Below are 27,528 nucleotides of genomic sequence, written 5' to 3' on the forward strand. Positions count from 1 at the left end.
CACCTCTAGCTTCGGGATCAATTAGCCGATCATGTGGTCTCCCAGTTGTGTGCCTTAAACTCGTCTATACTATTGCATTGCAGTATTAAAGGCGACGTCATTGGCGTTAACATTGTACTTTAGGATGAGATAGTCCCATACTAGGCCTCTTGCGTGGGGTGCAGACAACTAATCGCAGAAACTCCAGTAACAAAGCGTTAATATTACACACGTCGTTAGATCTCTTGCAGTCTACAAAGATTATTTATAATCATTAGTCGATATAATAATAAAATATGTCTACACCTATAAGAAACAAAAGAATGATGTAGAATGCTCATCCTCAATGATGCGCTTTGTAATGAAAATCGAGGAACACAATCTTGCTGCTTCAAGAACAAATCGACTCACGATTGTTGAACACACGATTAACTGAAACAGCGAACCCCTGTCGGGAGAGGCGGGCTTACACAATTCCGAGCCGGATTGAAAACTTGCACCCCTCTTCATGATTTACAAGCCTCGATACTTCCCGAGGGGACAGCGTAAGAGGTTTACAAACTCCGTGTTGGGGCGTGTTAAAGTATTGGTGTTAACGACATTTCCGAATTAAAAATTATCTTTCTTCTAGCATAGTTTTAAATTCTTTTCATTTTCAGTTTATTTTTTTTTTTTTCAAATTATATTGGCCAAGTTTGATCAATTATTTCTAATAAGAAAGCAAGAGAAAATGTCTAGTATTTATCATTAAAACATTGTACTGCATTACATTAAGAATGTAATATAGAAGTAAGCGAACTGTAGATTGTTATTAGGTTATAACACAAATAAGTGTTAAACACAGTAAAAATCAGCCATTCAATGGCTGGTGTTATATTCTGCCGAAGGTCCATAATTAGTCTACAATTAAGTACTCCGTACATTTTTATCAATACATTTTAGTATATGTCTCTGTTATTTTTATGTTTTGAGTTTTTGTTGTTGTTAATTATAAGATCAATGCGCTTTATTTTGTTCACTTAAGACTGTTGTAATTTAAGATGAAAGGACCTATTTACTAGTTAAGTATTAAAGAATCAAAAATTTATTTTTTAAATTTATTATATGGAAGTATCCTTTTAAAAATATTTAGTGAATTACAAAACTTTACAATTAAATATAAGTAGTAACACTACAACGCCCATTGTAGTTTGCCATTTCAGAGAAATAATTTAAATATATTACTTATGTGGCAAAAAAACAACTTCATAATTGTATAGAACGTTACAAAGAATTGTATATTACAGTTTATCACATGTAACTACATTTAAATGTAAATTGAGTAAATCTTCGTTAATTCTTTTTGAATTAATACATTGGTAAACATAAACAGAATAAACAAGAGAAAAGATTATGAACAGGAAAAGAAATTAATGGTATGAAAGACCTTGGTATCTACAATAGTGACACAACTAATTTACCAGATTCCCTCTCGTGAAATGAACGGTTGAGCTACCCGACCTCACACAACTCTTGCAGATCTCGTGGTCATTTTCGCGAGATCGAAGGCCGTGTTCCACGGTCGGATACGACAGACCTCTATAAGTGAACGTCTACGATGAGAAGACGATTCGTGTATTAGCCTCATAATTATACTTTCGATACAAGACAAGCCTCAACGACCGGTTCGGCTTCCTTCACAGCATGAAAACCATTGAACAAAGGCTCTCGGAAGACGTGTCGCCACTTTTCACGAACCATATGAGGCTGCGTCGTCACCCCATCAAGTCGAACAACTCTTCCTCGCCACCGTCTAAAAAGAGTATGAAAAAGTCGGAGCCAACGTGTCGCGTACAACAGTGTGACACTTGCAGCGGCCACTACGATTTTTGTGGCAACTTTTTATTACATGTGCATCTTCTGTCTCCGATATACCTCATCGAGGCGTTTATTTGCTTGTTACAATTAGCACTGCATAGCAAACGTAATTTTTAATTCTAAGGCTGGAAACATTCACACCACAATCCTACCGTGTTCAAACTTACAAAAAATTCACACACTCAAATAATTTGTCCATCGCCAATTTCAACCCAATTCCAGCTCGGGAGTCAGTCATCGAATTGGGCGGTCTCTCTGTTACATGCCAGAAACTCGTCGTCAAAGCTGTAAAATTCTTTTGTCGCTAGGAAGTGTTTCAAACTAGTTTTTGACGCCTTGGGCGTACGGACACTTTTTATAAAATCGGGGAATCTGTTAATGAATTGAACACCAGCCTGCGATAGCAAGTGCTCCTACACTACCGTTCTGTGTCTTCCAGTACGGTTGTCGTCTCTTCCGCTTCTCTTATACCCACGTATGTCCCGACCCCTGACTAGGGCACATTTAGACATATAGAATAAAGTTGTTAACAAAATTTTGAGACTGAGAAGAGTCAATAGCAGTAAATGTTTGAGTGCTGTTCTGCACGATTCTCTGAATTTCAACTTGGGGACAACACGAGTCGCTTGTTTTGCAACCTGAACATCCTCAGGATGATTAATTGCACAGGCTCTGCACAATAGTTGCCTCTTCCTTGACTTGGCTACTTTTATTGAAAGACAGTTGGTTTGTGGAAATACTGAAATAATCTAGTCCTACAGTTCCAAGGTCAAGTTAACACCATTCCTGTTAGGTCATAAGAGTCACACATAAAGAACTCACCAAAGGTGAACATCAGCGGTAAAATATTAACGGTAGTTTGAGAAGGTATCTTAAGTTCGCTAGAAGAAAAACACAAGAATTGATTTTGGTGGATTAAGACAAACCCAATGAATGCTTGATGCTAAAAAGGCAACGTAAGGCTAAGGAAGCTTCGATACTCATCGTACAAGATAATATTCGAGGTATAAAATTTTCAGCGTACCCATTATCAAAGTAAATTGATAACTTTCCCCTGACAAGTCAATTAACCCAGATGTTATGGAAATGTTAAATGAATATTAACTTAATGCTACTGAGGAATTCATTCTACTAACGGAAACAAATTTCAGAAAAACTACCACAACAAAAGGTAAAAAGGCAGATGATAGAATAAACGTGTATATTAAAAACTGTTGGATTACTTTGTATTCACATCACCATACATTGTTGTTAAGGCTTTTGCAAAATAAATCCTAGGCCAACTCAACTGGTTGTAGAGAGAGAAAACGCTGAAGATCCTCTGCAACGTTGCTTTTCACAACTAACGTCTCAGGATCTCCTTACCTAATTAGCACAAAAAGCCTCTTTGCAAACCACGGACACCTTCTACCACTTAGTTACGTTCCACAAGTCTGTCGGCATAAGTATACAATTACTATACCCCGTTGAACAAGAAGAGAAGTATGAAACCCCCGGAAAATGATCGACAGTAAATATCTCCAAATATTTCTTGTATTACATCTGCCACAACTCCAGCAGTCTATCATGCATTGCATCTCGACTATACGTCTCTATAACGAGCACGATGGACATACTTGGATCCTATTACCAGTACGCTCAGGAATGATCTCAATAAGAACCCAAGCATCTTTCGGAGTAGTATACGTTTTCTTCCCCATCGTGACTTTTCTAGGAATATGTTATCAGGGATTTCTGGTCAAAATCACTACGTTCAACTAACACATATTCATCGGCAGTTTAAACTTACACAGATTGTGACAGAACATTGAGAAGGTTATGCTACAATTAGTTTTTCTTAATTCATCACGAACTACAGAGTGACTATTAGAACCCTTTACAGGAACCTGCGCCTTCCAAATTTTGTTTCCTCTCATATGTAACATGGCTAATTGATAAAAGTGGACTTTGTTTCAACAGGCTCCCACACATTTCTGCGGAAGGAATCTTTTGTAGTTACCTGGCTTTGTGGTTTGAGACGCTATACACTACTGGAAGGAGAGGCTCTGATGAGTTACCACGGACTTTCCCACTTGTCATGTCTTATGGGATTGAGATGTGGAGCTGATCTCCTCATGCATTCAGAGTTTGTCTGAAAAGAGCGCTTAGTACCATACAGGCTGATTATACCTTAAACTTCTTGTAGAGGCGTTTTCATGTCCTCGGATTTCAGCATTTTTGTTCTCTACTTGTTTAAAACTTTCATGTGTGTTAAATGTAACACGAAGAAAATAAGAAGAATTACTGGAGATGTTATACTGGGCACGGCAGCATTTTGAGAACACCCTATATCTCTGACACTTTCAGAGGAGTGTAGTCTATATATCTCACACTAACTTCCTTTCGGCCTAAAACTTTTTAAAAGTATAACAACATTTTCTTTAAAACTACTTTAAAGGCATTTCTGACAGAAAAGGAATATTACTATAAAAATGAATTTTTTTTAAGCTAATGGCAAAGATTTATTTCTCATGATATAATATTACTAAACCTTTTCTATTTTATATTCCCAAATAAGGTGAATATTGAGTTACTATATATTTTGTATTATTATTTGATTTTGTATTTGATATTTTATATTATTTGACGTGTGAGATATACATTCTTTGTCAAAAGTGTATCAGTGGAAAATGAGTAAATAAAATGATAGCAATATAGTTACCAGCCCCCGTCAATTAGAACCTGTAGGTTGGCAAAACTGGCCCGCATCCGACCGCAGAAACAGAAATTGCTTTCAACTTATCACACAGACTTTAATCATCATGTAGCATATATTAAGTTACAAAAGGCAAATGGATGTAGCAGAAAAAACTCGGCGTCATACATCCTACATTAATTGATGCAAATGTACATATTAAATGTACATCGTATTGCTTTTAACAAGACGAGAGGCGCCAGAAAACATACAGTTTGTCTCGCCCTGAAGCTGAATGCAATTTTTAAATCTAAACACAGTGATATTAGGTTCTTTCTATATCCCCTCGAATATCGAGATAGGTGGACCTTTTGCAAGGATACGATCGTTCTGCGGTCACCCATCCTAGGAACTGCCGCATTCATTGCTGTTTGATTTTCATATTTTGCGAAAGTCTCCGTATCCACTAAAGAAGACCACTGGTTTCAGAGAATTATACAGTCTCAACCTCGTATACCATGGGAAACCTGTTTATTATGATTATTGAATTTAAAAATTATATATCCAACCGTAATCTATGAACTATTACCTCAATGGTTCCAACGATTAAAAACATTGGGTTTCGCGATTAGAACACCACATACAGTTTTTAAACGTTTCCTTTTTTTGTACGAAGGAGACATTTTGATGAATTGACATAAGGAAGAGAAAAAACAGGACTCTGTGTTTCTTAAACTCAAAGCATAGCCCACGTAAAATATTTTTGAAATTATTAAAACTCCATAATCGGCCAGTTTATCTTACTTGTAAATGTTTACAGCCAAGTGATAATGGCTGTAATGTTTCAAAGTATAGCAGCTATTTCATAGGTGAAACATATGGATCAATTACAGATCTACGATTAAAACCTGTGACTGTAAAGTGTATCCATGTTAAATACCGTTAACTGAATCGAAAGATTTGGCCGTATACCATTAATGTGAAACTGCGACCGTGTCATTAATTTGACGTAGACAAGACCATAGCCGTCATAACAAAACTGTACGTTTAAATGTGACTACGGTATACATTAAACAAGAGAATGCCGGGATTTTAACTCGTTATAAACAATACACAACTGCTTCATTATACAGATTAATGTCTATATAGACTGCACTGTAAATAAACCATTTTGACTGCAGCTACAGACAAAGCAAGAAAGTATCGGGCTCGTTAACTCGCTGTTGACGATACTGCTGTCATTATACAGATTTATAGAGTGTATTACCGGTTTAAATAAACATTTTTGACTGTAGCTACACTCTAAGCGAGAGGGTGCCGGGCTCGTTAACTCATTATGGACTATACACAACGGCTGTCATTATACAGATTAATGTCTGTATAGACAACACTACCACTGTAAATAAACCATTTTGACTGTAGCTACAGTCTAAGCAAGAGAGTGCCGGGCTCGTTAACTCGCTGTAGATGAGACACAACTGCCGTCATTACACAGATGAGCGGCTGTGATTAGAAACGAAGCTGATGCGTTGACAAAACCAAGTGTGAGGAACGAGTTTGGGACCACCCAGCCTGCGGACGCGGACACGACGAATGTGCCACCGTGTACGATACGATAACGGGATTGATTCCTCGCCGTCCGCTACTCCGCCTTGCCGCACTCTGCCGCACGGATGTCTCTCATTCACTCTTATCAATCGTCTCTGACCATCTCTCCTCGTTGACATCCTATTTATTTGTCTAATCTTCCTGTTTTTATCACTCCCAAGCGAGAAATATTACCTGTTACTGGTGCGTGAAACTGTGACGAAAACGGCGCGTTCTCGTTCATGTTATTTATGTCCTGTTAAATTATCTCAAATCACTATAGTTTTGTGGTTGTCCTGTTTTGATCGTGATGTGATGAGTACGAATGCTCTGATTTTAAGGACTTTAAGACATCAGAAGCTAATTCAGATAACTACTCTATATTTATGAATTTTTATAAAAATTGTCGCTGCTAACTTAAAGTTTGCGTAAACTATCTTACTATTATCTGCTATATACAGAAAAGCAATAGTAATAGTAGTATTGTCTTTAAATATTGATATTGCTGTATTAATTACGTAGCATCAGTTTTACACTAAAACAGTTTTAGGAGCGTATAGGCGATAATTTACAGAGTATTCGCTTCACCAAAATTGTATTTAATTATGCCTGTACCTGCTAATGGTATTTTAATGACTTTAGTTCCAAGCTGGTACCAAGATAAGGCCACTCTTGCGGCACTGCATATGAATATTATTTTATCTTTTTTTATAAAATCACAGTTATTTTTATTGTTATTACATTTTTTATTTGAATGATTGTTTTACCTATTTAAAATTATAAAAAATACTAGTTTTCGTTTTATGCAAGCCAGTAAATCATCGTAAATACTGCCACAGTAAACGAAATTGCTTTTTAGAAGTTATACAGAAATTAATGCAAAACCACGTGCTAAAAACGTTTATTAAACTCGCACCCCGTTGGAGAAACCACGGGATTTCCGGTGGAATTAAAACTGTAATGTGCTTTTTCCAGCTATTGCTTGATTTAAGCCACGACACGGAGGTGGGAATTGTAACGGGGGATCGGGATCCAATAAACGGGCTGTTGGACAGTGAATTAATTCCAACAATAGGGGAGTGGATGAGCCTTTAGTAGCGTGTATAATGAAAACAATCAGACTGTATAATTGCACTTACCCTTGTACAAAGTGATTAATCGGCTAATGGCGAAAGGGAGGAGGATGTGATGGTGAGGGGGGGAGAACATTACTCGAGTAGACAATGTTACTACAGACATCGACCGATGGAACCAAAACTGATAAGGATCTTAAAATGATAACATTTTGCTATCCGAAATAAATAACTGAAGGGTAACTCAGTTTGTTCCATTATTGCGGTACTAATTGTGGATTAAAATATACCAGGTACCCTCCAGTATTCTACCTATATGAATTACATTCAAACAAACCATGAGCCCAGTTTAGTAATGAGATTTAATTACTAGTCGAATAATCGGGACTTTTTGTCAAACTGACTCTGCAGCTAAATGTCATAGAGGGGTGTGTATATATTTTTATAATCTTGCAGTATGATTCTGTGTGTAAAAAAGAGGTTTCATCTGTTTCATCTTAAATTGATGAATTTTTGAGGAGTCGGGATGTTGGGTGCGTGAACATTGGTTAATTTTCAGGTTTGCAGAACCCTCTACATAAATAATATAATCACCCCGATATGCAGCATCAGTGAACATTTTAAAGAAGGCTTGCACATTTTACACCGAAGGGCAAGTTTTAATTACTATAAAAGTCTTAACTGTATTAAGACCATCAAATATCTCAATTGACTTCCGTAGTTAGTAAAGGAAGTAAAATTTGTTTAGAAAAAAAATCCTCAAACTGGATCTGATATTGTACTCTTTTTTAGTAATTGACATCGGAATCTTAAATTCCGATTTCTAATAAACCTGGATCAACCTGACAGCTGTCAGGGATCACGCACCAGTGTATATAGCAGTGCACCATTTGATGATCAAGCTTCGCCTCTTGATCAAGATACTACTGTGTTAATAAATAATACGGTTCTTAGTAAGTGTTAAACATCTGGGATCTCTTCAATTTACAGCGTAAAATGTAATGAAAATGTACGTTGTCCAATATTGCATACCATCGTTTGATGGTAATGAATTTTACATTTTCTACGACCCTACATTTCTACATTTAGAAGATAAATCATATTGACTTCCGAAGAGGAAAACGGAAGAAGTTGAACTGAGTCTGTGCTAGGAAACAAGTTCCTTAGAATAAATGTATAGCTAATCTAGATAAACATGACATTGATATCGTCAATTGACAACATTAAGGATGTAAGGTTTAATAGACTCGTGTTTGCCGGTTTAGACAAACATGTCTTGTCACAACTAAACCGGTATGACTCTATACTATGTATTATCTCAAAGCATAGCTTCGCTAAGGTGCCGGTGACGGTAAAATGAAATGCTCACTTTACAATTACTACTTTACCATCAAAATTTACAAACACTTGTGATATATTAGAAACATGTGTCAGAATACTGGATTTGCTGCCGACGAATCAGTTTTTTTCGTTGACGTCCTAGTACTATTTAGCCAGATAAATGTTTGAATTTTTCTAGAAGCGGAATGTAACATGATACCACCCCCAAAGGTATCATTTCTGAGGTTAGTAAATATTACAAAAAATACCATTTCTTGGAGAAGGTTTTTTGTGTAATATGTCTATGTGGGGAGTAAGAGGCGGTGTTCACCATTGTAATATTAACGAGCTTCCCGGAAATATTAAAAAAAAAACATTATTTCATAATTAAAATTCTTTTATTTTTTACTTCTGACAAATGATATGTTTAAAGCACTTGTACAATTAAAAATAGCATAGTTTTACATTTTAACTGTTTCTATACTTTAGTATCTCATAATGTATTGTTAACATGCTACATCTGCTTTTTAGGTTATCGGGGAATGGGGAATTAGTCTTTATCACTCGGTTTGTGAGACTGAGACTGTAATAAATTTCACATTTCCATATAACAAATTGCATTACCTGTATGTCTCAGAACCTCTGGAGGTAAAATTACTCTGTTTAATGCTAATTCACGACATCAAATTAATTACACCTTGAATGTGTTCAGAACTTAACTAGTATACTGAGTTTGAAAGTCTTAATTAATGTAAAATTATGTTCGACTGATTAATTATCGTACTAAGAGAATCAAATAACGACATGCGGAATAGAGAAAATATTAGCCGAGATATTTGTAAACAGAAGCGAAACGAGTTGAACTGAAGTGATAACTGCCTCATTATCTGGGAGGTACTAATCGGATGTGCCGGATCAGATAGACCAGGCGCGCTCACTTAACGAGATGCTGCATTGTTTAACATCACCGATACACTCGTAAATTGCTTTAGCCGAGACAAATATAATATACAGCCTTATTATAGCTCCACCTGCCACCTATTTATTTTATCGTGGATAATACGTCACTTCTCCCCCCCCCCTCTCACGATAACTAAGCGTAAATTGATCATTTCGTGTAAGAAATTGGAACTAAACGTTTGTTGTATGTACCGTCCATGTTGTCACGTACAGATTTGTGGTATAAACAGTAACATACTTAGTGTTAAATTCTCCAACTTATGCGAACCGACCTTTATACTGTTTCAGATGACATAAAAGGTCGATTACTGAATGTATGAGTTATATAATGGTTCTTCCGTGTCATGCCTCAATTTCTGGTATCCACAATAACTAACAGAGTAACTGTAAATTAACGCAATTATCACATAATACTGGTTGCTGAGGTTAACACATTCGATTACTGAATGTATGAGTTATATAATGGTTCTTCCGTGTCATGCCTCAATTTCTGATATCCACAATAACTAACAGAGTAACTGTAAACGCAATTATCACATAATACTGGTTGCTGAGGTTAACACATTCGATTACTGAATGTATGAGTTATATAATGGTTCTTCCGTGTCATGCCTCAATTTCTGATATCCACAATAACTAACAGAGTAACTGTAAATTAACGCAATTATCACATAATACTGGTTGCTGAGGTTAACACATTCGATTACTGAATGTATGAGTTATATAATGGTTCTTCCGTGTCATGCCTCAATTTCTGATATCCACAATAACTAACAGAGTAACTGTAAACGCAATTATCACATAATACTGGTTGCTGAGGTTAACACATTCGATTACTGAATGTATGAGTTATATAATGGTTCTTCCGTGTCATGCCTCAATTTCTGATATCCACAATAACTAACAGAGTAACTGTAAATTAACGCAATTATCACATAATACTGGTTGCTGAGGTTAACACACTCGATTAGTGTGTGTAGCCCGAATTCACAACAATGCAGTATAACATTAGAGTGATTAAAGAAGGTGAACAATATTATCTGGTGTATCAGCTGCTTTGGGTGCAAAAATGACAAACGTGTTCGACTGAATATCATTGAGTTTGTCGGTAAACATGTTTTTACTTACCCGTTATGTTATCTGCATAGGTACCAGAGTCAATGAATTAGAATTGTTAATGAAATTACTCATTAGTTATTTGAAAATGACTGATTTTCATGATAATTATCATGTATTTTAAACTTTAAATACCTATTTTACCTTTTTATGTTTGTTAATTGATTTTTTAAATCATACTTACAATAAAGGTTTTGCAGTGAATATATCTTTCATGAAAGGAGCAAGTAATAATAGCAAGAATGAAGTATTCACCATTGTTTTCTAACGTTGAATGTGCACTTTATTTTCAGTTTCTGACAGCCATAGACTGTTGCAAATGTTACCTTGAGACGCATAATTTCCAAATAGCAAGTTCTGTATAATGGTAATTCAGAATTACATAACACTGTAGTTTTATTGAATGAAATACGTTACGAGCCTGCTACTCCGGTGGCCATTTGGATTTCATCCCCATGACAACGGTGATGAACGTCAAACAGATTGACGACCATATCTCTATTCGTAGAAATATCAGAGGTGTCACATTTTAAATATATGATCATCACGCATTCAAAAGATATTTATTTTTTGCGATACTTTCTTCATTACTCATAAAACCCCAACTTTTTCCTACTTCGTCTTATAAATATTAAATATGAATACCGTGTTCATTATTTATTTAAAGTGACACTCTCATAGTTCCAAGACCAAAATTAAAGGCGGAGAAAACTTAAAGTAGTTTCTTTAGTGCCGGCTCTAAAGGTACTTAAAATTCTGTCTTTCGTTAATACTAGGTCTCGTTTAAATGTTCCAAAGGAGATGGTTGTTATTCTTGGAATAGAAACCTATATTTAATTTTACATTTACTTTCAAAATATGATAACCCCGATGGGATTTCCATTTAAAGTCCACCCCCACAATAACACACTTTTAGTCAAGGGTGAAATGTGATTTGAAATATCTACTCAGTTTTGCATATACCTGTAGAAGTGCATGTTTTAATTTTTGCATGTTAAACAATGTGAGGGTGGAAGTTAGAGAAACGTAGACACATGTTCTGTGTTTCTCCCTGTATCGATGTAACGCAATGTTTGCTGCAGTAGTACACAAATGTCTAACAAAGACACAAGTATCTCATACGCACGTATGAGATGTATGTAATGGATTTAACTTTGATAATAAATAAATAAGACATTCCCTGTGAGATAGATTGCGGCTTTTGTGGAAGAACATATTTTTCTAATGAGTTTATGAAGGAACGAACTTGTAAAACTTGTCGACTTAGGAACGATTTAATATTTGATCAAATATTTCAACAGTGGGTTCTAAATTTATTTTGATATTTAAGTGGTAGGCTATATACATTGGGGGAAAGAGAGACTACAGAGAGTACACGTAAGACCTGCACAATGTAGTTTGCTTTGTCATACATTTGAATAGTATAATCCGTAGCAGTGCTAGTCTTTCGCAGATTTCAACTGAAAGGGAAGTGTAGAGGTTTGTTTTGTAAAGAAAAAACGTAGGTTTGAGTTATGGCGTATTGCGGTAACAGAGCGCTTGGCCTAGTTGTTGTCACTGCTAAAACTCAGCTGCACAAACACCCTCATACTGTTCGGTAGTAGAACCTTTAACAAAAACCACATATTTCTGAATTAACTTAATTTGAAATGCTTCATCCCTCTCAGCTTTAAGTACAGCTATGGTATTAGTCTGTGTATTTTTCTGATAGAGAATTTATAACTTTAATGAACGTTTAAATGAAACTAACAATTAGCAGACGATGAAGATAATCTGTTCTGAATCTTAAAGCTTAACTCAAATTTTATAGAGCTAGAGAGAAACTAAGCTTTTTACTGAAATGTTCACATTTTAAAGATTTTAGTTATTGTTAACATTTGACTTAGTGAAGTTAACTTACAAAATATCATGTCAATTGCAGTAAAACTTTCGATTAACTGTTGAATTAAGCCAGATGAATCAACCTTGAGATTATATTTATATACTTGCATCATAAGTTATAAATAATTAATTAGCTTTACACATATATGCATCACACATTATTCTAAGAAGAACCGTAACGGTTGCAAATGTTAAAACACATTTTTCGCATTCCCACTGTAATTTGCAGGAATTGGGAGCGACTTAACTGTAAATAGATACTACAAACAGGATAATGCACAGGGAAGGGGAGCAAAGTGAATTGTGCGGCGTGGCGCTCTGTAGTAATCCGGTTAATTATTCTGGAGGAGGCGAACAATTAAGGGTGCAAAGTGGAGCTGATTAGGGCCACAACGTAGTTAGTAATGTTTCTAAGACGGGTACATACCCACAAGCCTCTATACGTCGGTTTTGCGGGTCCCAGCCAAACCCTAAGCGAGGGCCTCTTCACCAACTCAAGTATACTACACTTCCGTTATGTTCTGTTTATCGCTTCTTGTTCATACCTTTATAAACAGAATATTTACTTGCGCCAACATTTAAACTTTAACGATTGATAAAGAGACGTTTAAACTAGTTTACAGCGAATACTGTTGTGATTACTGTAACTTACTAGTATTACTTGTTGTATTTGTTACATTGAAGTAGTTGTATCGAGTTCATAAATAAGTAAGTACTTGTCAATAAGTTAAAGTACCAAATTATTCCTAAGCACTGAATTATACGAATTTGTAAACGTAACGTGGCACTCTGAATAAACATAAACTTGTATTCCTTATTTTTACTTCTTAATCAATATCTAAATATTCCATAAACTTGCTATCAAATAAGCCCAATGTTAATAATAAATATTAATTCTTCTAAATTTGTTTTGAGTTATTAAAAAAATTAAAATTAAAATAGATTATATAAAACGTAACCTTGCAGAACATGTGTTTATAACATATCATATCTGTTTTAATCCATACAAACCACCATGAAATAAAACTCAAGTATTCCCAACGTCTAGACGTAATAGCTCTATATGGCATCTTTGGAAAGCCATCCAACAATTTCTCCTCTAATTTTGTCAAACCATAATGTTTTGTTAGAAGGCAGTGTTACACATCTTATTCCATACTTATAATTCTAAATCCCCTATTATAACATACAAACACAGTTATCCAAATGTAATTGTGTCCGTAAATTTAGCTAAAACTGAGGAATTTAAGGTGGACGCCAACAAGCCGGTAATAAATAGCCGCGTGGGTGTCGGAGTTAGGGCGGGCGGAACAATGAGCAGTGTTTCTGGCACTCAAGTTCCGGCCATCTAGTTAATTTGCCACACTGCAACAATTAACTGACATTAATAACACTAGGTGACTCCCAGCTCCATTACCGTGCCCGGTTCTTGGACTTTCGAGCAGTTAAACTCATGAGTGCATCTCATCGCTCAATCCACTTTAGCAGTATCAAGCTTTTACATTTAATTACCCTATGCCCTTTCGTGCCCACTAACCATTGAAAGCTTTACAGAAGTACTCGTTATCCTTGATCAAGAAGTTAATTAGTTCGCGATATGCTCCATGATGATATATTAACGCCACCTGATTAAAATACAGCACAACATTAAATTATAATACGAAAATTCCAATTAACAACAAAAGACATTAGCACCGTAGGTAGGTGGTCGGCCCCACGTACAGTGACAAATTATAACCTACGAGAGCAGTGTGTTTAAACTTTTGTAACCAAATTCCTAAAAATTGCCAATTTTGGTTTATTAAAATGGTTATTGGCTTATTTCCGTTTTCATTTTTAGAATCCATAACAAGTAACTGTCACAACACTGTAATTTTAAGCTGTTAGTTTCTATTGTTAAGACTTAAAAGGAGGTAAATGTAAACAAATATAATTCTAGATTCAAAGTGCTGTTGTACCTTTTAATATTGTGTAATGCAGAATCGTAATGGAAATTGGTTTAAGGGAAAGGATCATCATGTAACCTACATACGTTAGTCAAGGACACACAGTTATTGTATAAGGTAAAACTAAATATTATCAACTAAGAAAGTATACTTGTAATGTCATCTAATCTATTGGATACACATATTTACTCAAATAAGACTTAAAAAAGTAGTGAAAGTACATTTTGTCAGTTGCTATTTATTCGATGATAACGAATAAAGAATGAATATTTGCCTTAATTTACGTTATTGTTTAATCTCATTAGTTTTATGTATCATGCGTGTTTTTGTAAATTTTGAAATAAAATAGTAAAAAGCCGTTTTAAATCATTTTCCACCACTGCCACAGATCTTAACCATGTTAATGTATAACTTTCTATGTCTTGTCGTACAAAAATTAAGTTAGTATAATATCATAGTATTTTTGTGTCGGTTTTTTATACGTATTTAGTTTTGTAAATAATGCAAATGAAAGAAGACACGAAATAAAAGATTGACAATATGTGGCGTTTCTTTAGTTAAGGGCTTAACATACACGTGAACAACAATGTGAGTTCGGTCCCGCCTAATCTTGATTGCAATATAACGGACGAAGTCCCTTCAATAGGAAGAATCTGACGGTAACATTTAACTCTGTTGTGCCATGAACCACACACTGATATATTTATAAGGCAACACCACGGATCACAGCGTTCGCATAATAAATCTGTGAAACCCTTAGCAACACAGAAGATTTAAACTTCTTAAGCTACCCTTCTGTTCACCAGGTGGCCGGCCCTCTTATCCCGTTCCTACCGGCTCAGCACGGCGGTGTGTTGGGACCCACTCGATCTTTGTCGGCCATCCTCAGGCGAGAGCCAGGGACACCTTTAACTCCCCTTTGTACTGCAATTGGTTATTAGATTGTCATTTATGATATCTCGTTATTAACGACTTTCACACTTACTTCTTAACAAGTTATATGACGTGTTTGGTGGTTATCGTCATATGATCTCTTAGATTTAAATCACTTTCAAATTGGATTTATAAAGTTGACCTTTTACTTTTCTCATTTTAATGTCTCATATATCACTGAGGACCGGAAATTAAATAAAAAATTCTTTATTTTATAGCCAAAGTTTGGGCCACATGGCCTTTCCTTATATGTAACCTGCTTCATAATATATATATATATATATATATATATATATATATATATATATATGTATGTATAAGATTGTTTTATAACCTAAAAGTAGATTTTAGTAAATTAAAATCTAAAACAGAAAAACTGAACTAAAAAGAAATATTTAATAAAATAGAAGAATTTCTCTCCGAAAAAAAACTAAAAAAAAAAAAAAACTATACGCAATTACATACATATGCAAATATCCAACATGGTACTTCCCAAGGCGATTAAGGCAGACTGTTCCCAGCTATCCTATCTATCTAAAACTTCTTTAGTCCTCCCAAAAACAAAGGATAACTTTCTAAGGATATTACTGATACTCGAAGGAAGTTTTACAAGCGGCATGTGGCTACAGTAAATCATTTGTAAATAACAACTGTTCTGCGGCGACTTATGCCCTTATAATAATCGATGTCTGAAGAAAAGCACTACTGACTTCAAACTTGGTACATTAGGTTCCTCTTGGCCCAAAGGAAAACTTTTGGGTTAAAATGTCAAAGGACAGCAATGTTTCACTAACAAAGCTGGAGGTATATTGGTGACCATGATGGTAACGAGAAAAATCTCAGAATAAATAAATTTGTAAACTAACCGAATTTACTGTTAAAGTTATCACATGAAATTCAAATTACTAACAAATGCGATGACGTTTTATTGTCGGATATTTTGTTTCATAAAAATTAGAAATTTGCGCTTAAAGTACAACGACGTCTTCATAGTAAGGGAAATTATAAGAGGCTTTCCATTTTTTATTGTGGGTTTTCTTTACGTCCTGTCGGGCCTTTCTATACTGTATTGCATCGGTTTATTACTTATTTTAGTGCATAGCCTACTTATTCATTACTTACCTTTAACTGATTTCTCATCTATAGTTACTCAGAATGATCTTGTAATTACATCATTTACAACCATCAAAAAGAAACCCAGATTTAGAGATTTGTTTATTTACAACGTTGTGTTTGTGGTTAGAACTATCCACTTCACTCGTGATAGTTGATTGCCTAGAATGTAAAATCAGAAATTCCAAGTGCATAACGGTTTGAGTATTCAATCAAATGGAACCATCACCGACCATACCGACAGTTCATATCGATATTTAAAACCAAAGTTAATATTTACATTATTCTTTATATTTTAGAACACTAAAACGTTCCTTTCGTCTGGTACAGTTTCACCAACTTGAAGTCCGTATCCAAAAATATATTGAAAGAAATGTGTATATAATGTACGTAACATTGAAAAATGTAGTTAATCATATTTCGTTATGGTTAGTGTACTATAGTATTTTACGCGTCTATTTCGTTATTCTAGGCATAATAACTGAGATTTAATTTAATTGTAGTATGAGCCTTAGCGAGTGGTATAAAATGCAATGAAACGTACTATAGTAAGTAAAATAATAGCTTTCTAGATTATTTTATGTACGATTGTATATATCACATTTGACGAACTTTACTGACTTTATTATAGTTGGATAATCACTATTGAAAAACGTTAATCAGCTGTTTATATAGAATAGATGATTGTCGTCATGTGTTGTGTTTAAGTTCGAAGTTCAGAATATCTTATTTTTGTATACTAACTACTTGATAAAGTATAACAACACGCTGCAGTGGAGTATAAAACCGTAATAATAATTTGAATTAATGCTTTCTCAATTTTCAACATTGTTATAATAATATTTCTTCGTGATTTAAAAAGTAAGAAAATGTTGAACAAAAAGTTAAATGTAAATTAAAGTGTTCACTAAACTAAAACTAACACAATATTGTTTAACACTAAGTAGGAGTAACTGTTTTGAGGACTTAATAACACAGTCATTGATGAAATAATATATACTGCCATGGGTAAAGTGAGTGCCTAGAACGTGTGTCACTTCCCAGTTCTATACTATCTGAGTTTGTATTGATAAATCCTATGGTAAATATCTTATGAAAGAACCTTAGACGATGAAAGAATCATACAATCTGCATATGAATTATCATTTTAACTTATATAGATTACACCTCTAAATAAATAAATAAACTCACCATTTTTCCCAACAGAAAACATTGAAGTTTTAAGTACAGTACTTGAGGGATATTGAATAAGATTTCTTATACTTTTTGCTTTCTTAGTGATGAATATTACCATTCAATGCTACAACTTCACAACATACGTATGCGTATAGGGTATGTTTGTACAGCACATCCAATGTTTTAACAGCTTCAGGCTGATCATTAAACATATTTTAATGGCATTAAAATGTATATATTATATATGTTATAATTAAATTACCACGTAGAATGCTGAAAGGTGGAGCTAGAGAACTGAGCACCTAAATATTCATCTAAAAGCTTCCACATTTTCTTAAGTTCCATGTATGTCCTTTGTCTCAATATTTAACAAGAATTTAAAGCAAAATTATCATATCTTTTTAGATTTTCTTGTATTTATAATTGTATACAAATTTATGGAAAATACAACAGAAGCAATGTTTGAAAATTTTGAAAAACGATTGAAGCAGTTAATACATTTTAAGTCAATTGTAAGTCTTCACGCCAGTTGACAATTCGGTCAACGGTTATAGTTCCTCAAGGTTTTTAGCTCAGGACATTTACTGCTCTTACTGAGTGAGGTTACTGAGATTTTCAGGGCCAAATCTAGGCGTAGAATTATGTTTGACGTACGATGTATATTGTAAGATCTGTGATGGTAGGAAAGCTACAGGTATAGCCTGACAGAATCTAACTGTGGGTGTACACCACATGTGCACGGTGGAGCTGGTGGCCGGAGCTCTACATCAGTTAAGTGCTATTGCTAACGACAAATGTCAACATGTTTACATTCACGTCAACGAGCTCTTAGCTTCTTCCTGTATCACTGTCTAAACAACAGTAGTTACCTCCACGCCTCTGTCTCCCGGCCCTACACACAGACAACCATTACAGAAATGAACCTCAGCTGTTACTTTCCAGATATATCACTTGTGCCCATATAACGTATTTTAGTCTTGAACAGAATCATTTGATTGTCACGGACAGGGCAAGGGCTGGGTCGCAAAATGAGTGCCGAAATTTAATATAAGTCTCGTTTCATGTGAATCCGTTGTTTTTGGACTCTAAAAAATATTCTGTTAACACTGTAAAACTGACATTTCTTTTAAACATTAGAACAGAGGACGAATGTGACATACGAGTACAAGCCGCTTTTATACTGATCAATTCAATTAATGAATTATAACAAACATAGTATCTTTGATTTCCTCACTTTTGTACATTCCTATAGGAAACTAAATAAGTTTGCAGCGTACCCACTGGGACTGAATGGCCAGAAAAATACAAATGATATTTATTATGACTTACAAAATCTTACAAAATATATAAATATGTTATACCCCTGATTTTGGTAGTGCTTTAGTTACTATTCAAACCATCGAAAGTGTTTTCACTTCATTCTGTTTTAAGTTGAAATCTGTAAGGTCACAGACCATTCTTACGAGGACTAGACGTTAATTCTTCAATAGATATTGTTTTTAGGTAAGATATTTCCACTTAGACATTTTGCTATATCGGCCCTTTTTATATATAGGCCTTTTTGTATGATTTACAACATTATTTTACCCATAAGAATGAAAAAAATAAAATTTGTGACAATATGTACTACACACTTTCCAGAAAACTATTTGTCACGAATTTTCGAATTTTCCGTCTACATGAGTTTTTGGGATGTTTTTAATAACGAGGTGAAATTTTTATATAGCTTATTACATGGATATACTTAACCGAATGAGAATCACATTTTTGGCACTTTTGTTAAATACAGTAAGGTAGGCATTTTTAACTTTCCGATTTTTAAAATTATTATTTTACTATTATACTCATCCAAACTACTCGTATATATTATCATTAGACTCTACTTCCCTCTTTCTGAATACCATGTTTTAAAGGGACACAAATTTGAAAATGTGTCCTACATGTCAGTAAATTCAGGAATTTTTATAAATTTCAGATGACATTTTCTAATTGCATATTTATGTGCATATGAATGTATCATATTTTATGATGGGTAGTTAATGTGCGTTACATGTTAACTTTGCAATATATTATTATTATTATTTTAGGTTTTTATGAATAACGAAAAATGTATACTTTTACTTATGTTTAATGACAAAATAATGTAGTTTTTTAAATGAATGAAATTAACAATCTACATTTATAGGCACCGTTAGTGCTTTATTTGTGATTGCGTTCTATCTAATTATAGATATGTGTACATTATTTTAACATAGAACACGAGAATCTTACGTTGTCTTGAATTAATTTATAAAACGTAGTAAATAATAGTATTTTTGATCCCAAAGAGGTTTCCCTATATTATAAACCCGAATTTTATTTAATGAGAAACTCGCATTCACAACAGTTGACACCATATGTGTTAAAGTTGCAATGGTACGCGCCAGAGACGAGTGGCCCCGCGCCCCGCTGGGCCGCTTCCCCGCCAGCCATCCTAGTGACATAGGAGGCCTACTTGTGGCGCGATACGCTCCTGAGCACCAGATGTGCACAGTCATTAATATCGTATAGATCTCTAGAGTGCAGGCTGCGGCCGTGGCTCTGGGGACCTGTTATTGCCGCTAATCATGTCGCTTGTTGTAACAACAGTTGCGAGCGGCAACGGCCATAAACAACACGGCTGCGTCAGCGTCCGACGCACGCGCACACACGCACCTTACTTCCTCGCTGCTCTCACACACGGGCGCAACCATAAACCGCGACAAAGCTCACACCAGTAGCCCACAAGGGTTACTGCTGCAGATGTGCGCCGCCAGCCTCCGCCCCCGCCCACGCCTCAGTTGTCACATTTCTCCCTAATTAGAACACGTCATAGACAACACTTGAATACACACTTCTTTAACAACGGTTTATTGTTGACTGTAAAGTAGGAACGCCATTAACAAGAATGAGAATGTTGTCACCTTAGGTTGGGGAACAACAGCAGTACCACACCAAAAAGATCATTTTCCGAAATTATATCGTATTCACATTGCAATTGCATTGAGTCAAGCCCATATAACATGAACCTGTTTTCGTAGAAAAAGTTTATTCGAAAAAACACAACTAAATTTAGCAAACAAAGATGTAACAATACAACCTTTACTTTAACAATGTAAATGATTTAAAGTTGAATTTAGTTATAACTTTTACACCATCCCTCTTTTATGGAACTTGTGTACTTAAGAAAAACCTTTATTAATTTGTGTTTTAGAAATTAAGAATTTAAATTCAATGTTCTAAAGTGTGTGTGTGTGTTTCTCAGAGAAAAATAAAGTTTTAATGTTATCTTTAAACCTATTTAATACCAATTTAATAAAATATATATTTCACTCTGTATTCCATGACCTGTTGATTATCCGTACATATAACGGAAATTTCAAGATTTTTGCATGTGACTACCAGATCTACGATTGACCAACATTTTTAAATTCCAAGATGATCCTGAGAAGTGAGAACAGTTTTGTGCGAGGTTTCGGAAAAAAAATTCAACAAATGGTGGTGAACCAACAAACAAGTGGCTTGTTTGGTCGAATAAGGCAGCTTTTAACCAGAATAGTACAATTAAGAAACAGACCCGACTATATCTACAACGCTAACATGAATCTTCCCTAATTAGACAGAACGTCATAAATTTACCAAATCCAAACGTTCTTTGTTGTATATTCGTATTGTTGTATATTCGTTGTATATTCTTTGTTGTATACATAAAAGAAAATCGACAAAAGTTTATTTTACAGAGAATTATTTTAAATAGCTAACTCAAACAAGTATTGACATATTTAATGAAAATTGTTAGATAGTTTATCTGATTCCATAGCTCCTCCACAAATCACAATACTTAAATGTTACAGAAATTTTCCTTGCAATATTCGCAGCGCAAAGAAAACTCTATAACAAATATATAAGTCTTAAACAACTTCAAAGAGTAAAAAAACATTTGGATTGAAAGGGGAATTCTACTTAAGCATTCGAGAATATTTCTGCTGAGGTGATGCATTTCCCTACATTTTGCAACCTTAGTTACGTTATTGAGTAGTTCACCCGACCCAACTGAGCTACCCAGACCTGTATAAAACACGTGTTATACTTTTACGGCGGCCGAGTTTTACGATGCAACACTGGTGGTTTTAACGTAAACTTCTGCCCGGTTTTTACAGTTATACATTACACTATAAAACTAACTTACAAGTGACAGTGCATAAAACACAGTCACATTCTAATGAAGTTTTATTATACAGTGAAAATTAAAACTAGTACTTTTGGACCTGAATAGTAAAATTAAATTGTTAAATAACAACAAACATTTTCCATAATTTAAATATCATCGTATTTTTACATTTTATACTTTTAGGTGCTCTGTCAGGTTGTGTTTGCGACTGTGGTTGAAGAGGCTTGACGAGCCTAATGCACTGAATTAAATAATTTGCCATATAGACAGATGATGAGTAAAGTAGCTATAATTAACGTATATATTCTTACTTGGCGTTCATAACACCATCTTTAAATAATTGAGCTCAAGTCCTCATTTAATATTGCCTTTTTTAAAGTCAGCCTTTGTAGCAGATTATTTCAAAAAATGAATGATACTAATTGAATTTAATGACCAGTCATGGCCGTTTACTACATCACATTATGTAGTACACGAACAAGATGATCTTGTGTTACTAACACCAACTTTGCTCTGTTCCAATAAATGGTTTCACAAATACTCACATGCATATTTGCGTCGTCATTTACAGTTCTGAGTTTTATGCTTCTATCGATAAAAAAAAAAAAAAATTTAACCTAATGTTTTGTTTTTGTTGCAGGTCCTAGGTCTAGACGTGTGAAGCGGAAAGACAAACGACCTGAGGAGAAGAGACCTAGAACGGCGTTCAGCGGGGAGCAGCTGTCAAGGTTGAAGAGTGAGTTCTCGGAAAACAGGTATCTGACAGAGAAGAGGAGGCAAGAGCTGGCCAGCGAGCTGGGACTGAACGAAGCTCAGATCAAGATCTGGTTCCAGAACAAGAGAGCCAAGATCAAGAAGGCGACGGGCACCAAGAACCCGCTGGCGCTGCAGCTGATGGCGCAGGGCCTCTACAACCACAGCACTGTGCCGCTTAGTGAGGAGGAGGACGAGGAGGGAGAGCCCAGTAGACAATGAGTTGAACTGACGTATTAACTACACAGATTGTGACATTATCGGTTATTGTGACACTGTTGCGACGCTTATACTGCACAACAGTGCCAGAGAACATTGTGGTCTAGATTGATCGGTTTACAGATAGAATAAACATAAGTATACAGGCCAACGGTCCCGGTTGTTGGTAGAGAACAACTGATCTGGAGACGTATGCTTGACATCATTTTACAATTCAATAAGCTCAGTGAGAGACGACATTTGATACTCATATTTCTGAACAATAATAATACTAATTATAATAGCTACACTGTTGAATATTATGCATTATAAAAACACAGTTAAACCACATGTTCGTACTGTTAGTTTTCTTTTAAAATAACTTAATTATTACTTACACAGTGTTCTATGTTTTAGATTATTACAAATCAACTCATTAAGCCAAAGGAAACATATCCCGTAAATAATTCTTAAAACAAAACATACTTCTTCATTCATAACAATGACACGTTAAGCAACATAAGTAAGATTTCCAATTAATGAAAGCAATGACACACGATCAGGCTGTAGTAACGGGCTAGTTAGAAAAATAACTCAGTAAAAGAAACTATATTCTCAGAAAACTATTGATTGCACGTTTTTCCCTTTTCGTAATTATCCCATAGTTTTTCATGAAAGAACAGGTGACTCCGAATTCAAACTGGAAAACTAACGATTCTAACATATAAATATTAGCGTTATGTGATATTGTTCTACAGTTAAGCTTTGACAAATGCGATATATATGTATCGATTATATATGATCGCATACGTTTCCTAGTGCCGCTAAGAGCACTGGAAAATATACATTATTATTTGCACTGATCTGTGTATACACTGTAATAGCTGACAGATAAAGTAGTGTGATCATAGTATACTGTAATGCAGTCTATAGTGAGAATTTTGTATTTCACAGTAAAAATACTATGGCAACCATGTGAGGGTCATTGTATAAAGAACCGTATATGGGCTAATTTTGTATATTTTTGTGACATAATGTAAATTTAATTTGGTTTACAAATACCACATTGTAATATTATTTTTCTACATAAGATTTGCGATATTAGTAGTTAAATTTACCCGTAGCTTTAATGCGATCGTAGTATTTAGTTTTAGACCCGTATATACACGGATCGATAAAAGTGTTTGCCGAGGTTCTTTGTTGAGTAATGCTGAGACCTTTGACAAAGTAATGAAAGAGTGTAAAGAAAGAGTCATGCCAGATTTTAAGTCAATTGTTGGTTGAGGCTAGTAAGAGTCTTACAGTTAAAGTTATGTTAATATCACTGTGCCAACATTCTACGATGAATAAATGTAAGTGCAATAATAGTTTTACGTGATTTGTGTATCTATTTGAAATGTGTAACTACTCGATATGTTACTTAGAAAGATACAGAATGAATGATCTTTTTAGATTTTAGTTTTTTTTGTTTAGTAGGCCTACTCAGCTTATTTTAGTTTTACGATTTTAAGAAGAAATTTATCGGTTTAAAAGTATTATATGTTGCTTGGGTTATCTACACGAAATTTTAAAATTTAACTTACTAAATATATATCACTAAGTGATATATAATTACATCACTATATTCATTGACCATTATAACTAATATAGAAATTATGAAAAGCTTTTAGAAATGTGAAAACACCGGAAAGTACGGTAATAACGGAATTTGTATTTTTCTGTCCATCAAAGCTATTTATTACAAATGTTTATTTTTGCTCTTAGCATACTTTAGCGACACCAGTAAATATAACTCTATTAATTAAGTAATTCAAGTGTTTTCCTTTTTAAACCAAGAAACATTTAAATGAGTTTCAAATAATATTGAGTCTACTAACTGTAGACGTATTCTAGGCTGTAATATGCTATGTTGGAAGCATTTGAAGTCTAGAAATAATAATGTATTCCTAGTAATTTAATGTAGTAATTTTATTGTCAATTGTAGAATAGTTTAATATATTTAACATGCTTATTTGTAACACAAAGATGGCGTGTACGTGACAAAGTGATTTGTAGCTAGGCAAAGATGTGAACTGACTTTTCTGAATATTTCTATGTATAGAAACGTATATCCTTATTTCTATAGCCCTGTATCTGTTTTTGTGAAGATTTAACGGTATACAATGCGTTTTTATTAGTTATAGACATTTCCCCTTAATTTTTCATCTTAGTATCACGTGACGTGTGTTTAGACTGCAGGGACTTCAACCACCCTTGGAACCGAACTAAATTACGTAATTAATATTAACTAACCAATATATAAAATTTTTTACATACGCAAATGTCCACAACAACTGATTGTTCAATATTTCAGTGAAATCAGATGCTTTTATTGAAATCTAAAGTACATAAATACAAACATAATCATGTATATTTTATAAAGTATTATTTTGCATATACCATTTCTAATAGATATTTATTTGTGACATTTAAGTAATAAGGTACTTGTTTTGATATTTGCCTATCAAATTCTATGTTCCAAAAAAATACCTAATCGATTAAAGTCCCTTCCATGTGTTCTACGAATCATTTCAGTTAGTCAATCACATTCAAGCCTACAACTTTACTTTCCAACATGTCTGTACTCTGTCATCACTAGTCAACTCTTCATATCTCAAGCTATATCTTTGTAAATACCTTCAGTTTTCATATAAATATTATACTGTAAATAGTGTTGTATAGTGTAGTACGGTACATGCTTTATTTAATATATTTAATTTCTCTTTTTCTTTAATATGAGACTGAATATTGAACCATAGAAGCCATACTAGATATAGGCTTTGTGACGCATATTGTATGATACAACCAATAAAGTTTTTTTGAGAATATGTCTACTTTTTGTGTTCCTGTTGATTGGTTTCAGAAAGACTTTAACATCAAAATCTACTAAAGTTAAAGTGTTTGCACATTTTACTATCATATAGCGTATTAAGATTAAAATGTACAAATATTTGTAAGGTCTCTCTTGAACAAAGGGCAAGAAGAATGCATAGAGAGAAAGAAAATAATTCTTAAACTTAACCAATGGCTTTTTTTATGCTGATTGGAAGGGATTTAAAGCCCAGGAAACCACATAAATGCACCCAAATATACCTTTGGAGTTAGCTTTGGGCTAAAGATAGGACAATGCAAGTAAATCAAATTTGCAAGTTCTCATCAAGACGTAGCTCTGTGATTTGAATATGAATTTGTTAATCTCATAATAATTAATGTGGGATGTCGAAATTTAGGCCAAAAATTATATTTTGGGGAAATTCTCCTTCATTGAGTAACTGTTACTTTGGGTCAGCAACACCTATGCAGAAATATTATTCTAGGTTAGTACATTAGATTACATGTGTGGATTGTTAGCCCATGGTGCTCAACGGGCGGATATAGAGTTCTCCATACTGTTTACCACAGTAACATAAATGACTGTATTTGTTCCCCGTGTGCATAGTAATAGTATGGAAGAAAGAGTAAGATATAATACAGTAGTCATAAGTAAAGGTACACACAACCAAACACAATTGCATAGGAAATGCGAAAAACTGTATAGTTTAACATGCCTCATTACAGTAATCGTAACATAAGTAATGCACGCAACCTCCAAAATCAGTAAAAAGACAACTACGCTTGTATGGAGTCTAATCCAAAATATATTTAATTTCTCAGATAAGACACATAATAAATTACAATATGTTATCTTCTACAAATATTTAAGCATTGAATAAAATCAAAATGATAATTAAAATATAAGCAATGTTATTAAATATTTATACATAATCGTAGGTAGTAAAAGAAATCAACTACATACGGGGTGTGGGGAAAAGCCTTCATGTGCAAATTGACTGTGAGGAAGCTTGAGTTGTTTTCTGTCTTTCAAAATTCTTTTACGAACATTTGACTATTGAACAGAAGATAAAAGTTAAAAGAAAAATAACATAGACAGTAAAGATGATACCTTAGTTTAATTAGAGTTAGCTTAAAACAAAAGAAATAAGAAACGAAGTATAAAAATACTTCTAGAAATCCATAGAAACAGAAAATATCATTTATTTAATGAATGATAACATCACTAGCAATAATTACCCAAGAGAAGAATAGCGATACTGAAGGCAGCGGTATCATGGGAAGCGTTGCCCAGGATTGACTGACAAGAGGACCTAACTGTAGACCTCATTGTAGGCCTTTCATTGGTTCTTCTCTTTTTGAAAACGTATATTGATATGACTTGAAAAGAAATATCTTCCTGTAGTTTCAATTTAAATTATGTAAACGTGAACGATACAAAATATTTGTTGGTGAGTAAGTTCAATTTATTTGTAATGTTTTAACTCCTACGTTTAGTGAAAACTGTGTATTATGTTGGTTAATAATGTTTTCACACGTGTAGTTCCCTATCTCATACTTAAGGGTGTAAGTAACCTCTAATATAGTTCCATTAAGATTTGTGAACAGGTAGTATGATAATCAGTAAATCACTACCTTGTTATAGTAGTTTCACTACTCAAAAGTGTATTTTGACTACAAAAATTTTAACTCATCAAAACCAAAAAGTTCAAATCTATTGTAGTCCATTATATTTCATATTTAGGCTAAAAAATAACTCATTAACATATCAAACTCTGTGAGTGAGATGAGTTGAGTTTCATCTTCTGGGTTTGGTTTAGCCAGAAGATTTGGAAGAGGTTTTCTCATTTTCTTATCAGATGTATAATAGTCTATTATTAATAGAGTGCACTACAATAATTT

The 27,528-nt window shown here is 34.2% G+C and overlaps 1 protein-coding gene across 1 annotated transcript in view; it reads left to right on the top strand.

The window, feature by feature from the left end:
- The window catches only part of LOC124369100 (homeobox protein engrailed-like), a 36,019-nt gene extending 10,399 nt beyond the window's left edge, over positions 1–25,620 (top strand). The window contains exon 2 of the mRNA XM_046826840.1: positions 22,445–25,620. Coding sequence (XP_046682796.1) covers positions 22,445–22,779 — 335 coding nt within the window. The 3' untranslated portion in view covers positions 22,780–25,620. The remainder of the gene's footprint in view (positions 1–22,444) is intronic.
- Positions 25,621–27,528: the final 1,908 nt, after the last annotated feature.

Source organism: Homalodisca vitripennis, chromosome X, assembly GCF_021130785.1.
Source record: "Homalodisca vitripennis isolate AUS2020 chromosome X, UT_GWSS_2.1, whole genome shotgun sequence".
NCBI lineage: Eukaryota > Metazoa > Arthropoda > Insecta > Hemiptera > Cicadellidae > Homalodisca > Homalodisca vitripennis.